The 21,025-nt window shown below is 43.3% G+C and overlaps 1 protein-coding gene across 1 annotated transcript in view; it reads right to left on the bottom strand.

Annotated features, from left to right (window-relative positions):
* HIRA (histone cell cycle regulator) overlaps positions 1-21,025 on the bottom strand; it is a 1,376,152-nt gene that overhangs the window by 1,235,780 nt on the left and 119,347 nt on the right. The window contains exon 2 of the mRNA XM_069620059.1: positions 15,759-15,821. Within this exon, the coding sequence (XP_069476160.1) occupies positions 15,759-15,821 (63 nt within the window). The remainder of the gene's footprint in view (positions 1-15,758; positions 15,822-21,025) is intronic.

Here is a 21,025-nt window from a genome sequence, read left to right as displayed (position 1 = left end):
CACTTTTAAGAGTAAACTTATTGTTACCAGAGACCAGGCCTAATTTGATTAGCCTTTTCACTCTGGAAACCTCAGGCAACAGGTTGCAATTGGTGATTATTGATCCCAATCCCATATGCCCTTATGCCACCCCACAGGGAATGACTGCCAAGTCAGTCACTGACATCCTACTGTTTGCCAGTCCCCGAGGTAGCTCCTCTGCTGTGCCGAGTAGTGGTCAGACCCAGTGGAGGGGGGATGAAGTGACCTGTCAAGTGTCAATGAGCTCTCATCCACAGAAGGATCCTCTGAGAGATAGCTGTCAGTTCTCTCCTAAGTTTGATTGGAGCCCTCAGTGAGCCCCAGAGAAGGAGGTGGGACTTTCTCCTGTCAAACTTAATCTGCCAATCCCAGAACACCCATCAGGTGTCTGGGCCTTGCCATGCTTCACAGCTTGGCAAGGTAAACTATTCCAAAGTCTTTGGTGAACCTGGACAGGTTGTCATGCAGTTTTCTAGGAATAGTGTGGGGGATTTTATCTTGAAAGATAGAATTGGAGCCCTGCTTATGGCTATAGAGTGGGTGCCAGAGAAATCTGCGTGTCTCCCTGTCCTGTGCCAAAGTAGCCCTTCTAATGGCTTCAGTGAGGGTGACCTAGAGGCTCGTCACCTGACCCCACATCAGCAGGGTGAGCTGGAGATTTTGCTGAGGCAACCTCCCGCCTTGTTGTCACCGACACCCCTTATGACAGGTTGGTGTAAACTGGACTGTATTCTGGGAGTGAGTGAACCCACCAAGTTCAGGTAGTGTGGTGACTCAGAATAAAGAAAAAGTTCTGACAGTTGGTGTGCGATCCACCCCTTGTTAGAACAAGGAGTGTTTGAGCTCTCTAGCTGTCCAGAGTCCAGTTCTAAGGATCTGGAGTGGAATACAGGTAAAGCCAGTTTTGGATTATGTATGGACACTACAACTCTGTACTCTGTCCCCAAGACAGAGACACTCTTCACTAAGAGGTAACATAGTGGATCAGCTCCGTACTGCAAAGTACAGTTGCTGTAATGATCTCTCTGCTGGGTATGGCAACATATCCTTTGCAGTCTAGGCTGAAGAAGAGACAGCAGTTTCAGCCTTTTCAGACCCTTACTACAGTGCATGGACTTCTGGATTGGTGGCTGCAACGGGCACCTGTCAAATGGGTTTAGCCCCAGTTCTGAATGGGAAAACAAATCACAGCAATACATGTCTGGATGACATGGCAGATTCAACCCCCACTTGGAAGGAACTGGGTATGACTCAAGAGAGTGGGTGTCAGTACCTTCACCAGACCAACTTGTTCAGGGAGAAAACCAAGTGTCAAACTGGACAGGAGGCATTGGCTATCCTCAAGCATGAGGTTGGTGTATGTGGGGACAAAATGCAACCTCTTGTCAGTGAAGTACTTCATGTACAGAACAGGACCACCCCCACTATACAAGCCCAAGCGAGTACTTTGCTGGGCCTCACTGGGTGTTAGGGAGAATTCTCTGAAAAGGCTAATTTCCCAAACATAGTGAGTCCCCCAGCAGCTTTGCTGGATTTTTGGGGTTTAATTTTTTCTCCTGCTAAGAGTGAGACTCTTTTTCTCCCACTTCTAGGCATGATTTGAGAATGTCCTTTGACTTTGTAATGTGTTTTATGGGCTATCGGGACTTTTACTCCATAGGGCTTCATCTGTTTTTGGTAAGTGTGTTACACAGCACCCTCAGTGCAGTAACACAGGGGTGTCATAGTGACCCCCAAACATAGACTCCATACCCAGACTGGCTACTGTCTCCCAGGGCATGTAAAGTCACCATTGACTTTACTAGTCAAATTGTGAACAGAACCAGTACAAACCATCATATTGTGGAAGTACTGGTAGGGGTAATTCGATTGCCCCTGGGTCTGTTTTTCAAGGGGGCACTGTCCAGTCCCCCCCTTGTCGAGTTTCTGGCTGGTGGCAGTGGTTACCACGAGAAATATTCCACCGGAATATTTCCTATGGGATTTTCCCATTCATTTTAAACGCACCACTTTTTTGGTGCAATGTTAAAGATACCGCCGGGTTATTTATTTAATATTTATTCCCAGGTTGGGTCTTTTAGCCAGGGCTCGGTTTTAAAATGGCGTTTGTGTTCGCCTCTGTAACTCCAACCCAAGTCGAGCCCTTTGTTCCACTTTTGGCAGGCTTCTGCACAGAAGCCTTTTTTGCCTCCTGGATCGTCTCGTGGTCGAATCGCCTGTGCCAAGCACCCCGGCGGCCGGATAGCCAGGCTTCACCACTACCACGAATAAAAGGGTAGTACCTTTTAACCGGGAAACTCCGCGGCTGGTTTCTTCCCTGGCAGTGCAACGACCTCCAGCATTCCTCCGCGTCAAGATCTTCTCGTCCCCTGGACGAAGCTCCAACTTGCCCCCGCTGCCAGGAACAACTGCCCCCGCTGGAGCTTTCTCACCATTTCATGTACTGTGTCCCACCTGGTCTCCCTTGCAACAGACTGTTCAAGGTATCCCGTAAATCCTTGACTCTCTATCCTGGGGTGACCTCGGACCCGTTAACATTACCTTTCTATCTTGATCCGACTTCTTTTTGACTTTCCTGCAAAGTCTTTTAGTGCATTTCCACTGTGGGCCTGGCCTATGAACTTTTTGCTCTACAGTAGACCCTGCCTTTCTTGACTTGCTGCGGTTCTTTAAAAGTGTTGGTATTGGGTGTTTTTCCTATTTCTGCCTTTTCTCTCCCTTTTTAAATAATTATTGGAGTGCCATCTATGGTTACGCGCTCACCTCTGTTTTGCTAAATAAGTGGTGTACTAACGTAGACTTGTCAAATAATTAATTAGGGAGATGTATATATTTCTAGTGACTGTGTTTGAACTTGCTTCACATATTAGTGCCAGTGTGTTTTTGAATAAATAATTATATACTTTTATACCAAAGCGCTGGTCAGTGTTTGCTTGTGCTGCTGTATTTTTAGCCCTATTGTGTATACTCTATATACTGCCCAACTCTTCTTGAGAGAAGTCTGACTGCTCAGCCACAGCTACCAGGTAAATCTGGGTGGTGCAGACTGCTACCAATTGGGTTTACTGCTAAGGAAACTGCACAGGTTTCTGCCTAACACTAGGAAACACATGAGCAAATTGGCAGACTATAGCAATATAGCTGTCACTCAGACTCCCGTCACTATTTTAAGGGGTCCTAAGGAGTTCTTATGGACCCTGGAGTGTGAGAAGGCCTTCACTGGCCTAAAATAATCCTTAGGTCAGGACCTTGGGTTAAGGGCAGCTGATTGGGAGAGACCTTTCATAGAGCAGGTAGACCCTGGGATAGTTGGAAACTTTCACAGCTTAATGGCAAATGCGCAGAACATCCTATATGTCTAATCAGCAACCAGTCTAGGACTGTAGAACTCAGTTGGCCCCAGGTGGAGTAGAGTTGCTTATCCATTGTATGGTGTCTTATGAAGTTGAGGTCCTACTTCCATGGGACTCACTTCACTGTGTATGCTCACCCTAACCCTTTGAAGTGGTTGATAGATGTTAAGGGAGAGAATCCAAAGTGGCTCAGGTGGTTCATGAGTCTGCAGGCCTTGCACATCACTATTGGGCATAAGCCAGATCCCAATTGTAGCAATTTTGATGGGCTGTCCAACAGGGATAACCGACTGAAACAGAGGATACATCCAGGGGTGGATTAGTTACCTCTGTCCCTTAGTCTAGGGGGGGTGGAGTGGGGGTGTTATGAAGGATTTCTCTTGACTGCACCTTTCCTTCCATCTTTATGGAACCCCCAAACATTTTTCTTTTATTTTTGATTCTGATCTGCGCTTTTTGCAGTGCAGTGAAGCCTTAAGCTTCACTACACTTGCCTTTGGTCAAATGTTATGGGGAAACGGACAGTCCTTCAGGCTGTCAGTAGTGGGAAACATTGTTTCCCTTAGTCGTGTTACTACTTTTGGTTACTTTTTTATTACCTGTGGTAACTTTTTATCATTGTACAATGCAGCTTACACTGCAGTAAAATGGGGGTTATTTTTGTTTTGCCCTAGACTAACACTCAGAGGATTGTTGGTTACTCTAGGTGTGCTAAAAGCTAAAACTGGTTTCTCTGTGTCTGAGTGGTAAGCATGAATGTTCCTGCCAGTGTTATGTTATGTTAATCTAACTTGTAACGCGTGCATTCATCATAGGCATCTTGGCGCAAGAATGAAAACTGAACTGGAATAAAAGGTTTGGAGGGACCTGCGAAAAGAGGTGACCCTCAATATGTCTCATGACGAAGGGTAGCTCATTCCAAAGGGAGCTTGTGGCTATTGAAAAAGCACAGCCCCCAAGTCTCGCTCCGCGATATCTAGGGGTCACCAGACGGCAAGCCGAGCTGGATCTCAAAGGTCTCTCAAAAATATAATGCAAATTTTTCTCATGAATGTAGTCTGCGTCTTGATGATAGTAGGCGCGATGGAGTATACATAGGGATTTAAACTTAATGCAGGCAGCCACCAGGAGCCAATGCAAGGCCTTGAGCACCCGGCTAATGTGTGTCCCAAAAGGGGTGCCAGTTGCAACCCAGACGCCATGTTTTGGAGAAGTTGTAGCCGGTGGATTAATCCACATGGTTGTGCCAGGTGGAGCGCATTACAATACTCAACACAGCTGTTAATCAAAGAAGCGACGAGCCTCCGGCGAAAGAGGGTCCGGAAGAAAAGGCAATACGTTGCGCAGGGCCCTCAAGGTAAAATGGGCAATTTTGCATACTGCGCTAATCTGTGAAGCCGTCGAAAGAGAGGAAGAAAATACCACACCCAGATTTTTTACCTCCATCCGAGGAAAATTCCCTAAAGAAGAAGGCCAGTAGGAGGGAGAAAAGAAAATAGAGTCAGATGGCGCCCACCACTATGATCTCAGTCTTGTCCCCTTTCAGCTTCATCCAATTGCGGTCCATTCAACTCCTTAAGGCATCCAGGCAACCGCATAGCGCCTCAAACAATCCACCCTGGTCAAGATCTAAATGGACCAGATGGGTGTCATCGGCATAAGTGTAGCATAAGAACCAGCAATGGCTGCATGTAGATGTTAAAGAGAATCGGGGACAGGGCAGATCCTTGAGGGACACCACAGGAAAGTGAATGAACAGACGAAAGAAAAGAAGAAAGCAACTCTACCTCAAAGCGGAGAGGGCTGGAGCCCTTTCTCCCTCCCTTCTACCGATGCAGGAGTAGCCAGCTATACCCACGTGCCTGAATCCCTGCGCTGCAAAAATTTAAGCAACTACGTGGACTTGAACTCCTGAAACATTGGACGGCCTCGCTTTGCTTGGACCACACCCTAAACTACCTTCAAGGAGACTCGGCACATCAGGCAAGCAGCCCTGTTCCACATAATCTTTAAACTAAACACCTATGTACCAGCCCCTCTCTTATTGTAGGCTCTGCTGTAGTCTAGCTGCCCATATCCAACACCGCACCTAGATGCTCCTTAGCACTAATACAATATGTTGCACCTGGTTGCTCTCTAGTACCAATGTTTGCATGTTGCAGCTACTAGTCATTAGATCTGATTTTGATTGCTGCACCTTGTTGTTCTCTTGCACCTGCTAGTCATTAGCTTTGACTCCGATTGCTGCACCTTGTTGTTCTCTTGCACCTGCTAGTCATTAGCTTTGACTCCGATTGCTGCACCTTGTTGCTCTCTAGCACCAATATTATGAACGCTGCATCTGTTAGGCACTAGCACCTTATACTGAATGCTATATGCGTTAGTCACTAGTACCCAACTTTGCATATTACACCCGAGTGCTCACCAGCACCCTGTAGTGAATGTTGCACACTAGTACTAACAGTGTATTTTGCCTACCCCACCACACACATGGCAACCTTACATAAAGTTACATTAACTATGGCTACCTTCCTACCACTACTCAAATCCATAGAACCTACTAGGTTCCTACCACCTCTTAACCTACCGTTGCCCCACGACTATAACCCGTCTACTGGCCACTGCCCCATCTCTCCTGTATAATGGATCCAGCTCTACCCCTCCCTGCCTAAGTCAAAGCAACGCTGCCCTTTGACTATCACAAATGACAGACTCGGATCTCGCTTCAATCGGACAGGGAGGGTGAGCATGCGTCACTCACACACCTCAAAACACAAACCTACCCCCTATACCACTTCCAGATCAATACTGAACCTAACCTCACTACTATTCCGCAAGTCACTACATCGGCTGACATTAGCACACCTACCACTGAGCTGCCTCACATCAAAGGAGCACTCATCAATGCAAGATCACTCACCGCCCACGCCTTAATCAGCTTCACTTCTTGGCAATCACCGAAACCTGGCTTCACCAAGCCGCCGGGCCTTCTCTGTAACTAGCCCTCCCAGAAAACTACACCCTCATTAGATCTGACAAAGCCACTGGTAGAAGTGGAGGTGTGGCATTCACCGCAAAAAACCATCTAGGCTTTAGAGAGATGGCCAAAGAACACTTCCCATCTGGAGAACTCCTCTCAGTCAAACTCCCATTGTCCCATTGTCTTCCTCACGTATGATATCATTACATCTCTTTTATCGACCTCTGGGTCCTATTACCTCCTTTCAGGAAGATATCACACACCTACTCACCCAAAATACCAAACCTGGCTCCCAAATTATGATCCTGGGAGATTTCAAACTAGGACTACATGACACTCAGGATGCTAATGCTACAGCTGTAGAGAACACTCTCTCCGAGCTTGGCTTCTTACATCGCATCTCCGATCGTACACATTGCAAAGTCAGCACGCCGGATTGGTTAGCAGACCTAAACTGTAACATAGAGATCCTTTCCAATTTCCTGTGTGCCTGGTCCGACCACCACGTCATATCCTTTACAATTCAAGACACCTACCGCCCTCTACCTAGCAACATTCTAGTACCTCCTGCCTTAACCTGTAACAATTGCCTGGTCACTCTGGAGAACCTACTACCTCTTACTCAAGCCCATCAGCAGCCATCCTGAGACTTTATAATGATCCAGCCAGTCTGGTGGACCTATATAACCACAACCTACTCCAAGCCTTAGACCAAACAGCCTAAACAAGTGGTTCTCTCTCGACTTGAAAGGCCTTGGCAGATCTAAAAGACCACAAAGCCAACTGGAGAAAAAGAAAACGACGGCCCAGAATAAGAAAAACTTCACTATGGCCTCTAATGCTTACAAAACCGCCATCATGAAAACCAAAAGTACCACATTCAATGATAGAATCCATAATGCTAAGTCTAACTCCAAAGAGCGTTTTACCATCCTGAGAGAGTTGGAGTCACCAGTTCCTCCCTCCGAATCATGTATCAAAGACGCAGCGTGGTGTGCTAATATCCAAAAGGCCTTGATAGACAAAATCGCTTTATTACAGAAGAAAATAGAAGCTAAAAAACTCAGCCTCACCTCAAGAAAAAAAAATCTAGCCAAATCCACCCCACCCCTCACAAACCTTGCACTCTATTTGAATTCACTCCCATCACCATTACAGAAGTAGAAGCTATTATAGCTAGTTTAAAACCACCTTTTTTTTCTTCTTTTTTTTCTAGTTTATTATAAACCTTAAAAAACAAAAAAGCCACAACGAATTACACAGTTACATGTATTCATCACATCACATCATGTCATATATTTTGATCTTAAACTCTCATGCTACACCTATTTTCACTGTTTACCACCTTTTGTCTTACAACTTATCGTCATTGCTTAACAAACTTTAGATTTTATCCAAGAACGCAGTTAAGGCATAAGACAACTTTTTACCAGGTTCTGCCAACGTGAACCATCAATCCTCGTCACATAGTGATGGTCTCTCGTTTATCTAAGTGCCCAAATGCAGAGTTCTTAAGTGCTTAAGTATTGTACAATACAGGGTCAGATGTTCCAAGGATTCATCTGTGCTGTTCGAGTCGACATTTGGGATTGAGAAACACCTCTCTATATCTCATAGATATACTTTCTTTTGTCTCAAACAAGTTGAGGCGAAACTTCATAAATGTTGCTCTATGTTTTGCATTTGGTGATTTTGCTAGGTATTGTGGTAATGTACTCTGGGCCCTTGATTCCAGAGCTGCATCTTTCATTAGCCTGTGTTGGTTCCTTGTCTCTACAGTACTCACCAAACTTGTTCCCACAGTTTCTTTTTAACTAGATTAAGATTGGTCTTTAGAGTCTCAATGTCAGTTTCCAAGTCCATGAGGCAGATTTCACAGTTATTCGCCCCCTGCCGCGTGATTGTTTCTTTACCTCCATTTTTTAGATCGTTTAAAATATCAAACTGTGGTAGATGATCATCCACAATAATCTTTCTGTACGTCGCTAGCATATTCCATGTCACTCTTGCGTTAATAGATAGGACTCCCAACTCTTATCGTATACAGTAAAACCTTCAAGATGTCAAGGCGACACCTGCCCTGCCACAATCAAAGGCGGGGGCGAAAGAATTTGCCCCTTTCATCACCTCCTTCATCAACTCGTCATTCGAGTCCTGCACTCTCACTAATAATCTCAAAGATGCTTGGGTCATGCCCCTCCTTAAAAAACACAATCTTGATCCTATTATCCCCACCAACCTTAGACCCATAACTACGGTACCCTTTCCCCTGAACATACTGGACAAAGCAGCTTACATCCAGGTCCAAAACCAACTCGAAGCTAATAACCTAGCCTTCGCCAATCTGGGATCAGACCCAGACATGGCACAGAGACACCCCTCCTGGACTTAAAAATCCAGATGGACTAATCCAAAAATAAGGAAAATCTGGCCTTATTGATTTATCAGCAGCATTCAAATTAGTTGACCACAAGATCCTAACCAAACACTTAACCTCAGCAGCCTCCTTCTCTCCCAAAGCCGCTTCGTGGATCTAGTCCTTCTTATCAGACAGAACAATGAGGGTCTTCGCACCGTCGTCCTCAGTAGAACCTGACCCTATCACCTGCAGTGTCTCTCAGGGGTCATGTGTCTCCCAGACCCTTTATAACATTTTTACAAAGCTCCTGTTTGACCATCTAGATGACTTTGGTGTCTCCTATATGAACTATGCGGACCACACGCAAATCCTTATCACTCTCACTGGCTCATATGACAAAGACACAGATCTACTAAATGAAACTTACATCATAATTCAGGCATGGATGGCCAAGCACAGTCTCTGCCCAAACAACGATAAAACCGAGTTATTACTGATTGGTTCAAAACAACTTAAACTATATTCCCAATACACTTCCTTTAATATGGATGGGAACAATAGCAATGTCTCCAATGATGTCAAAAACTCTTGGAGTATATTTGGATTCCACCCTCACCCTCTCCAGGCAAGTCAATGCAAGAGCTTCAGCAACAGCATATACCTCCAAGCTTATCAATGCTTGCAGGCCGTTACTGTCCACCAGCAGCTGTCTTACCCTGGCTAGAGATCTTATACTCTCAAAATAGGACTACTACAATACCTTATACTTAGGCTCTAGCAAGCGTAACCTCAATAAGTTAAAAGTGATGCAAAATAATGCTCTCCAAGTTCCTCTAAATCATCCTTGCTCCAACCACATCGTACAAATGAGACGGAATGCCAACTGGCTCCCAATATAAGATAGGATCACACTCGGAACGATAGCGATCACCCACAAATGTCTCTCAAATTCTGCCCCTAAATATCTGGTCGACAAATTCACTAGACAGCTATCCACCAGACCGATGAGCGCTAACTATTCCAACTGCCTTAAGACTCCCAATTTGAAGCTGCTAAAAGCTGGAAGGTCTAGCTTCACTGTCCTAACAGCCAAACTTGGAACTCCTTGCCTTCTGCGCTGAGAGCCGAACCAGCTTTTTTGCCCTTCAGACATAAGGCCAAAACCTGGCTGTTCTCCCAACTAAACTAACATTTTGGTCCTTCAGGAATAAGACCACTAAACTAAAATTCACTTCGATGCTTCAGTACCTTGCACTTGTTTGCTAATGGGACGTGGCCTAAATTTGCAACACTATTTGTATTTGTTTTATTTGTAGTGCGCACCTTTCCCCGGGGCATCTGGGCGCATGTTTAAGAAGCAGTTACAAGTTACAGCAAATAGATACAATATACATTTTACACATATTTACATAATGTTCTGAATAACAAGTAAAGAGGAACGCAGCAAATCTAAGTATACGGTCTAAACAGTTTATAAGCAGTGCACAGCTGGTAAGGGGATTAACAGCTGTAGGATTATAGAGCAGAGCCTAGGTGCCACGTATCTCATCCTAACTGCTATTTAACTTCTGAACTATTTCTGTATGTATCTCCACTGTCAGGCACGTTAGCTTGCAATGTAAAACAAGTCAATTGCCTCCCTACCGTATTGTACTTCCTACATATATGCAACCTCTAACTCTCTACCGTTTGTATGCCACTTTTGTAACTATGTATAAGTCAAAGTGCCTAGATACCCTTGGGTTAAGTGCGCTATATAAGCAAAATAATTAAATTAAATAAACTAAAAGAGATTGACATCTATCTTCAAGAAAATAAGCGAACCAAGATAGGACAGAACCCGACAAACCAGCTGCTGCCATCCGAGATAGCTGGATGGCGTGGTATATGGTATCAAATGCTGCAGATAGGTTGGCACCAATGGATTGAACCAATGCTGGGGTGTGTGTGGGCTAGTCTGTCATTGGCTAGTGAGGGCACCTGCTCTTACCTGGCTTTTAGGATAAAAAGAGGACCCATGCACCCATTCTTCAAGAGATCCTGGAGAAACCTGAAGGAGCCAAGAATCCTATCCAGCTGAGAGACCTACGAAGAAACCGGAGACCCGTCGGAACGAGGACTGGCAACCAACTTCTGCTGCAGTCCTAGAGGAGCCATGTCTTGCTGAAGGTCTTTAGCAGTCCTGCGAGGGAGCTGCAAGCCTTGGAGTAGAGGGAACATCCATTCCTGACATCTGCTTGTTACCCGGCAAAGGAGAGCCTTCGGAAGGGCTTCAGGACCGTCCTGTGGCTGACCAGCTCTGAATTTGGGCTACCGTGCTGCCGGCGTCACTGTTCCAAGTTGCGACCTGGAACTTGGAGGATCCTCAGCTGGCCCTACGTGACTAACCTCTGTGACGTTTCGGCGTCCTAGCACCAATGGGACTCGAGATAGGAGGGAAAGTCTGACAGTTGACTCCCTTTTCTTCGCCGTGCTGCAGTGACCACCATCCGAAATCACTTACCTGACCCGGGTCCAGGCCCGAGAGGGGTCCTGCATCGAGTTTTGCTGCATTCTTCAATCGAGAGTCCTTGCAACAGTGAAAGACACCAACCGGCAATCAGCTAGAACCTGCAACCCCTGCAAATCGAGGACTGCGACTATTGGCGGGAAACAAACCTTGGACCTTCTTTCTTTGTCCTGCCAAGTCTGGGGAAGAATCGGAGCACAAGGGTAAGTTACGGAGCTTCTTACATACCCCTATACTCCAAGTCAATTGTCTTATAATAAACCTTTATTAGAACACTTTTGGCTTTGCCATTGCTTGCTTGTGCAAGACTTCTGAACGTTAGCTAGTTTAACTTGTACTCTAACCATAAGAATGTTTCACTGGACCCCAGAGACCCTACCTGCATCTTTTCCTGCTTCCAAGATTCTGTAGAACCTTTACCTGAACTATTGGGCAAAAGGCCCCAGACAACTTAGGGCTGGACAACTTTAGTTAGGGATCATTCTCTGTGGACCTTGCGTGCATAATACTAATCTTAACTTTCCTTTGCAGGAGTTTGTGATATGTTAATGTTAAAGGATATTTGTACCACGCACTATCACCACCAGAGTGGCCCTCTGGCGCTCTGGCGGTTCTGAAAAAAGGGAAGGGGGTGGGGGCGAGTTAGTGGGAATAAGCTGGAAAGGTGCAAGAGAGCAGTGATGTGCTGTTGGCAGCCTCAGCCCGGTGGGTCCGTTGGCTGGGCTTGGGGTGTTTTACGGTCGGTAGTCATTGTGTGCTGTTGTGCAAGTCTATGTGCGGTTTGTTTTGTTGTTGCACTGTAGTGAAGTTTGTGCGGATTGCTGCTTTTTTAGGCTTGTCGTTGTGTTAGGTTACAGTTTGAGAGCTGAATGCAGAGGGGTGAAATGGTTAGTGGATTGGTTATGGCATTGCTGTCCTTGTAATTATGTATAGGTGTGGTGCTTGCTATCATTCAACATTCCATCGGAGTGTGGCGGTTGCTAAATTTCAATATTCTATCTAGATGTGAGGCAGGCTAGTGATCACGATTCCATTCAAGTGTTGCACTTGTCATTATTTACAGTTTCATTTAAGTGTAGTGCATGCTAACGTTCACATTTCTATCTAGATGCGATGTCGGCTAATGTGAAGAATTCCATCCAAGTGTGGCACATGCTAACATTTACAATCCTGTCTAGATCAGACGCAAGCTAAAGTTAAGAATTCCATCTGAGTGTGGTGCATGCTAACGTTCACATTTCTATCGAGATGCGACGCAGGCTAATGTTAAGAATTCCATATAGGTGTGGCACATGCTAACATTGGTTACATCTGTCTAAATGGGATGCAGGCTAAAGTTAAGAATTCCATCTATGTGTGGCACTTGGTAACATTCACAGTTTCATTTAACTGTATATGTATTATGCCCTATAATAAGTGAATGTATATATGTATCTATTTTATTCAGTGTTGTGTGATAACCCTACTTGCGAGTAGCCATTTTTCTATAGTGTGTTCTGGCCAATAAATAACTGTATTTTTATACATCCTGTCTAAGTGTCATTTGTGATTCCCATTGTGTGACCTCATTATGGACCCTTTACCAGCTCACCACCTCTGAGGAACTTAGCCTAGACTGCCTGTCACTGCTACCCGAACTGGTTTGGCTACAGCTCCCCAGTATTGTCCCTGTCACAATATAAGTTGGCCTTCTTTATATCTGTCCACCATGCCAGAGTATATAAAATCAGTCCTAACAATGCCGTTAGCCAAATACTGGCAGAGGTATTCCTTCAATGGTTCTTTTTCTACTGGGGTAAGACGGCACATACGATTGAAAGGAATATTTGTGTCAAGAAGCAGAGTAATAGCACAATCCTCAGAGCGATGTGGAGGCAAAGATTGGACAATATCTCTTTGAAACACTCTCTCAAAGTCCTGCTAGTGATTGGGTATGGTGGTGCACAATGCTTGTTTGTCTTTCTGAGGACTGGAGGTAGGTATAGTAATGAGGGGCAACACAACGATACATGCAATGTTCTGACCCAAGACCCATTCGTGGTTTGCCACATACCGGCATCTGAGGGAATTGACCAGTGTCTTCTCTTGGCCAGGGATGTGCACCGCTTGAAGACAAATTCCCTCCTGTACAGCCCATTCCCATATCTGCAAGGATATCTAGCGGAAGAGACCCCCCCCTTGCTTGATTACAGAAAACACTGATACCGAGTTGTCTGTCCTGATGTGATACGCCACAGTCCTCAACCGGTTTCTCCCCTTTCAAACTCTTATTTGGCCATAAACCCTGAACCGTCCTAGATATCGTTCACAGTGAGTGGGAGAGCCAAGAAGAAGAAAGAACCCTCACTGACTACTTCCTAGAGTTAAGAACACACCTGACGGAAATGAGAGGGATGGCCCTGGAAAACCTGAGGAGAAACCAACGAAGCCAAGAGAAGTATTACAACCAGAATAGTTGAGCCCGCACATTCCAGGTCGGAGGTCCCAAAACTGTTCAATGGCCCTAAAACTGCCAATACCTTAGAGGGGCCTCGCCACTGTGGCAGCATTTTGTTGTGGCTAGTAGGACTAAGGGTGATTTTCTCTTCGTTTCATAGGTGAGTCGGACCGCAGAGGAAGACGTTGCAAGGGATTATCGCTGGGCGTACGAAGACTGACATACGGTCCCATCAGCACCACCAGTATTTTTGAATCCTGAGAGACAGAGTCATAAGTCATACTATATCAAGGACTCTTATTCTTATTTTTCCTTATATTCGTGAGCAAACCAAGCAATAAAGCAACCCTTCTGTTCAGGAAACCAGTGTTTCATCCATCCTTTCACAGCATTTCCTTTTCGAGTTAGCATTGTGGACCAAGTTTCCCCAGAAGCAATCTAATCCCCAATCTAAGAAAAGAGCTCATGACCTTCCTCTTCAAAGAATGGCTCCTCCCCAACACCTTGCTCCACACACCCTGCACTCTCAACTTTACCTGATACTCTGTAAATCTGCTCCCCATTGTCTTCCCCCTATGCCGTAAATTGCCCACCTTCCTGTTAGCCCCCTGCTCCTTTTTCTGTGCTTCTCTCAGTGTGTTCTTCCCCCTATGATTGTAAAGCGCTCTGTTGCTTCCCGGAGCTAGACCCGCACTCAAATACAATAATAATAATAATAATCATCTGAACCTTGCTCTGAAAAATGAATTAATTATTCTCAATGTCCTCACAGAAGGCATTTCAAACAAAACAAATAACCAATTCTGATCTGTGCAGCTCTGTTAGACTGCAAAACAACAGATATTAATAGAACTGTATGCTTAAAGCTCTGGAAAAGGTTAGGTTTAATAACAAATCTGAGCTGCAGGTATTATTCTGGACAATGACCCACTTCAGTCCCCCTTAGAGCTTTTCTTCTCACCCATATTCAGCCAACCAGACATAGGCCAGGCTTAGAACAGCCAGAAAGAGCTACACGTATAAAATTATATGTCCTGTCATCTCTTTATTAACAAAAAATATTCATACATTCATTTTTAAATGTGCAGAGAAAAAAAACAAGTGCTATGTTCATTTTCTGGCATTAAAGAATGAAGGCATTCTGCACATTCCATACATATTGGGTACAGTTTTTTTTTGTTTTTTTTATTAAATAAATGTCTTCTCATCTATGACTATGCAGTAAAGCTATTACACTGGACACACAGTAGCCGATGGCACAACACACTAAATAGATATCCATCTGAATCAGGTAGTGCATGAAAAAGTTCTGCCCTTGTTTATTTGTTCGTAGTTGGTTACATGTTTAATGTACCCTGTAGTCCTTACTGCTGTATAATGACCCAAAAGTCAGTGCTTGCACTGACCTATAAATACCTATCCTAGCTGTCAAACCCCTATATTTACTGTTCAATTTGGAACATGAAACAAATCTGCTTTTTCCTCTCTATGAAACAAATCTGCGTTTTCCTCTCTACTGCACATTTTCAAAAGGTCTAAGGAACAAATCCATGTTGATTTGTGGAATACAGTCAGCCCAAGCATCAGTGCCCCCATGATTTATATAAGAGCTTCTTTTCGATTAGGGGTCAGCATGGAGAGCAGGCTGAAATTCTGTATTTCCATAGCTATGCTTATCTGGATCAAATTTCACCATTTTGTTACATTGGTTTTCCATGGTTTAAAATACTTACAACATATCCAAGTGGTCTAGATTTCAGACCAAGAGAACAATCTTCTAAAATATATTATATGAGCAGATAAGGGAAAATACCTCCAAGTGAAGTAATTTCAAATGAAGGATGAAAAGAATAAATACAACTTATTGTATTATAAGTGTGCACTAATAAAGACTCAATTCAGCAGGCGTTAACCTACTGCAGGACTATCCATTACTCATAGTTGTGTAAACTGCTATGGATAATTCCTCTGGCGCTAACAGGACAAATCTCCACAATAAGAAATGTATCATCCACATATCCTCAGGCTGAAAGATATTGAAAATGGGCAAGATGCAGACACCAGCAACTATCTTCATCTTCATGCACATACCAACGTACCTTGACCACCAGTTGCAAACTTGGTGCCATCTGGATGGATATCCACAGAAAAAATTGGCTTGCCTGGAAGAAAAAGAAAAAATATAAGACAAATTTTCAACAGTAAATAAAATGTGCAAAACTTCTCAATTCAACAAACGCACAACGCTCCAAATTGACTTGAAACACCCTACAGTAGATTATTTATTTGTATTCAGTTCTAAAATAACTTTTACAAAAGTATTATCACACTATTAAAAACAATTCATTACATAACATAACCAAATTTACACTATACCGACATTGCCAACTGCGTTTAAATTAGCCTTTGGGGCCACAGTGTAACTTTTCCTCTTCAGAGTTTACAATAGTTATAGGCTAGGCAATCTATGTCACTAATTCGGTTGTACAAGTCCATCATTCAATCGTTAAAATAATGAATAATCAACAATTTAAAACTGTTAATAGGCTAAAATGTTCCCTAGCTTAAATGAATCACAAGAAAATAACAGTCTGCCGCCAAAAACCAGGATTACTTATCGATTGCTGATCGCTTACTTATAATAATCCACAATCGGTATACTGTAAAGTCGGTACAGTGCAAAGTGCATATTCTCAGTGTCCGTATTAAGACAATAGTCCCAGAATGTGTCCTCTTTTATCGAATCATAGCAGTGAACCAAGTGGCCTAAAATATTCAGAGCTTAATACCGTGCATCCTGTAAATAGGCGTTTGGCCGTCTCTAATACACGAGGTATTTTACACAGGCGCAACAGCTATCTTTAAGGGGGATACCCAAATGAGTTCCCACAGATACGCATGCCACAAGTATCTCTGAGGTTTCAAATAATTATGAGCCACTCTAGATACATACTCGTGGCTTCTAACAGACTCTAAATGAGTACCATTACTAGTCCAATCCCATTGCTTAACTTTATGTTTGAAAATGCGTTTCAAGGTTTGGTAATTTGTCCCTCTAGTAAAATCGGGCACCAGCCAATGGCCTTATATAAGCTACTTGCCAACACATCAAAGTGATCTGTGCCTCGACCGCCTCGACCGGTAGCAGGCATAACACCTGCATCCAATGCTGCAAGCAGCTTACAATTTGCGCACACATTAATTTTGATGTGCGACAAGCCTCTTCTAATAAGCAGTTCACCCCCCAGCTCTAGCCTTAAGTATTCAATAGGGGTAGGCATACTCCGCCTTAGGATACGTTTCCAAAAGGCTCCATCATTTCTTAATGGCCACTATATACTCGTAGACCCTACTGCCGCTCATCTCAAAGCCCGAGTAGGGGTACAATACTACGCAGTCCACCTTATCAAGAGTAGTCTGGAAATCAAGCAGCTTCACTTTTTTTTTAGAAGATACAGCCATGATCTTGGTTTTACGCAAATTTAAGCACATCTCATTGACGGCAGAATATTTTATCAGCAATTCAAACATTGCTTTGGCTCCTGTATAAGTATGGTTCATCATTACCAAATCATCAGCATACATCATGCAAGGGACAATGCTGTCACCAAGCCGAGGGCAACAACAATGCTTTGTCAAAATACAAATTGGCAAATCCGCTGTAAGCAAATTATAAGTAAGGGGGCCAGTGTACAACCTTGCTTTAAACCCCTGCATTCAGAAATTGCCTTAGATAATCCACCTTCCTCATGCATTTGTATCCGGGCATGAGTGTTAATATGTAGCTCTTTTTTGCACATTAACAATCCACTTTGGGCAACCATAATTAAGCAGTTTATTCGACAGCAAATTTATATTAACTCCATCGAATGCTGCATTAAAGTCGACAAACAAAGTATAATGTACATCGCCCAGATACCAGTGTACCTCGGACTAGTGAATGCAATATTCTTAAATTGTGTGCAAAACCACAGCCACGTCGAAAACCGGTCCGATAACGGTATGGTACCTTGAACTCATCTACCCAGGTCTGCAACTCCCTCAAAAGTAGAGCGGAGAAGATCTTCCCCGTAACATCCAACAAAGAGAGGAGCCTATACATTTCTGGCAAAAGCTGATCTCCTCTCTTATAAACTGGAAGGAGGATGGACTGCTGCCATGATGCAGGTATTTGCTGTGCCAGGCACACTTTATCAAATAAAATTCTTAAAATGTGCGCCCATATATCAGGATTTTGTTTCAGTAGTTCGTTGGCCATTCCGTTAGGACCTGGCGCCCTGGAATTTTCAAGTTTAGTAATGATCTGGTGGATATCCTCTTCAGCAATAGTCAGCGGCCATCCGCCAACCATGTAAACTGGCTGAGAAGCCACAGTACTCTTGCCTCCTTGCTTTTGGATATAATACATCCAATCTGATTCACGTATGGGGTTCATTTACTTTGGTCCCCCTTAGCTTTACTCAGCGCATTCCAAACCTTCCTAATATCAGCACTCCTAAATATAACAAACATTTTTTGCCAGTTGGCATTAAGGGTGGAACGCTTCAACTCCTAAGCCAAGTGTAATACTGCTGCTTAATGGTGTACACACGCTTGGCCAATACCAAAGCAGCCAAACCAGTATTGCGTACCATACGTATTTCCTTCCGCATGGCATGCTTTGCATCTCTGATAACAACATCATATACATGTAAAGATTTATCACATGTTATGCCCTGTGTTTTGTTACCTACAGAAGCAAATTTGATGGTAAGTGTACTAATCCACTCCTCAATCTCATCACTATTCATGTATCCCAAGGCAATAAGGTCATCATCTTGTCAATCAGAGAGCTGGGCAGCCAGTTTTTGTAAATGACTTGGAGACCAAGAAATACTATTACCCGCATGATTAACATTAACATTGGTGGACCCATTATCCATTAGCCTTGTGTGCTGAATATCAATACACAGTGTTACAGGATTAAGGTCACTATATTAATCCATTTGTTACCCTTGCGGTTTCCAAGGCCATGGGTCATTATTCACTTTTTAGAAATATTTGAGTATGAAGCACAAGAAAGAGTTCTGTACACTTAGCGTTCATGTCACCACCCAGTATAATAATAAATTCACCACAATTCTCATCGCCATCAACTCATCAATGGCGGTTTGTACATCATCCAATAATTGAGAACTAGGGGGGAATCCACTCACTCTCGCACCCACTCTGCCGCACTTCGACTGCCAACACATTATTAGCAGCCAGAGTGCCCACCAACTGGCGCAAGCAAAAGTGATTCGCAATTCCAGCTATTAGTCCCCCGAATGGCCTCCCCGTAAGCCCTTTTTTGGTCATGGTTTGATAAAAGTAGTATCCCCCAACTTGTAGGGAACTATCAAGCCACGTTTCCTGTAACATAAAATAAATCAGAACACATCAGGGTAGCCATAGATCCTGACTTACACACATAAGGGGCTAAAACTTTGTGTGTTCCAAGTCACAATGTTCACATATCAATATGCTCCAGTATTGCAATAGTTAGGAACTGAGGCTTTGGGCTATCCAAACCATGTAATCACTTCATACACAGGAACCAAGTAGATTAAGCACCCCTCTGCTTCCATCCCAAAACAAAGTAATACTACAAAATAACTGACAGCCTGTGATGCCATTGGCCACAGACCAAACCTATGAAGACTTCCCTTTGCAGTAAGATGTCAGGGTGTGACTCCCACAAGTTGGAACATCAAAATATTATTGGTGTTAAGGAATTATATGCATTCATAAACTTCACGCTTGGAACCTAACAGATTTGGCACCCATGACACAATTATCATCCCTTTATTTTCCTCATTAAGAAATTGTTTCGTGTATTTTTTCTAATACCACCTTTAGGTCTTTAGATATGGCAAATTCACTGCCACAGAAAAATATGTCAGTGCACTCTTGTAACACTAAAGTATTGATCTCTTATTAAAGACAGATGATTTTTGTCAGTCTCTTCCAACGAGGCTAGAACTTCCAGTTGCTAGCTGTTGGGAAATACTGACTCCTTCAGGTGTAATTTAGCACCACATTTGAACGTGGCAATAAATATAGAGAGTGTATGCCCTAGAGTACCTATATACTCCAAAAGTGTGGATAAAAAAAGAACAGGAGGAGGAATATATGAACTCAAAACCCATGGTGTAATCTTCTTAGAGCTAAATGTCACAGTGATACAAGCATGCTGAATCGTTTTCCTTCCAGGTGTTTCATTTAACCAGTCAAATGTTCAAAATCTTAAAACCAGTAAACCCTACTTAATGAGTCAACCAAGTCAATGATTTATTAGCGAATGAGAGTCCAAATAATCTTTTTTCTCTCATAGTCTGGATATTGGTCAAAACTAACCGCAGCAGAGGGTCACCTGTTGGTGGTAGCTACAAAACAGATCATCTAGGCCACAATTGAGGTGTGTCATGTGTGGGTATAGAATTACATTGCTTTTTAGAATCTTGCTCCTGCAATCCCATCATTGTCCTTAAGCCCCATACATTTTACTACATTTGGTGGTTGTTGATTTAACATACTAACACACTCTAACTTGCCATTAACTAGCGACTTTAGTGAACATGCAGAGAATTCACAAGATTCACAACTTTAACATTTTTAATTGCAAGATGCTCTAGGGCTTTTCCTTTTTGGGTTCTACCATCACTCAAATTTAGAGACATATTTTCTGTCTTATCAACTTTCTCTAGAAGATAACTTGGCATAGAACCAAGTTCTTTATCATTTACTGTATGTAGGTTTAATCCTCCCTGGATAGGTTCAGTATATGTCATTGCAGACTTATGAAATTTGAAAGATATATATGGGATATAGTACCCTCTACCATATTTTATAAGGTTATTGCCATTCACAAAGGAGCGGTGTGACCAAATAAAGTCACAGACCTCTGAGGTGACTTGCAGTATCCTGTATACGTACAGTAAGGTATATTTCATTCCTTATACTACATGGTCATACACTGTTATTGCCTTGAATACCTGGCCTCTTGCTTAATGTGTAGCAAGAAAACTTCCAATTGATGACATGTATACTGACTTTCAAATCGTTTCAATGAAAAAAAGAAAAATATTTAGCTTTTAATGTGTTGAGAAAAAAAAGCGTGAGTAGTTTTAATAAAATGCATCTAAAACATCTTTAAAATAAGCAATGGCATGAAGATTCTTGCTCTTGTATTTTAAACTAAAGCAGTGCACAAAATAAACATATGACCCTAAACCGTTCCTTTTCAGTTTAGGTCTGTAAGTGTGTGACGAATCCAGAGGTATCGTCACTGCTTTGGATGGGGAAGCCCCTCCACTCCACCTCCCATGAGGTCAGGGTGGTGAGGCCG

The sequence above is a fragment of the Ambystoma mexicanum genome, chromosome 10 (assembly GCF_040938575.1).
Source record: "Ambystoma mexicanum isolate Mex_15411 chromosome 10, UKY_AmexF1_1, whole genome shotgun sequence".
Classification (NCBI taxonomy): domain Eukaryota; kingdom Metazoa; phylum Chordata; class Amphibia; order Caudata; family Ambystomatidae; genus Ambystoma; species Ambystoma mexicanum.
Note: the sequence above shows the minus strand (reverse complement) of the source record. Positions and strands in the feature narration are given on the sequence as shown.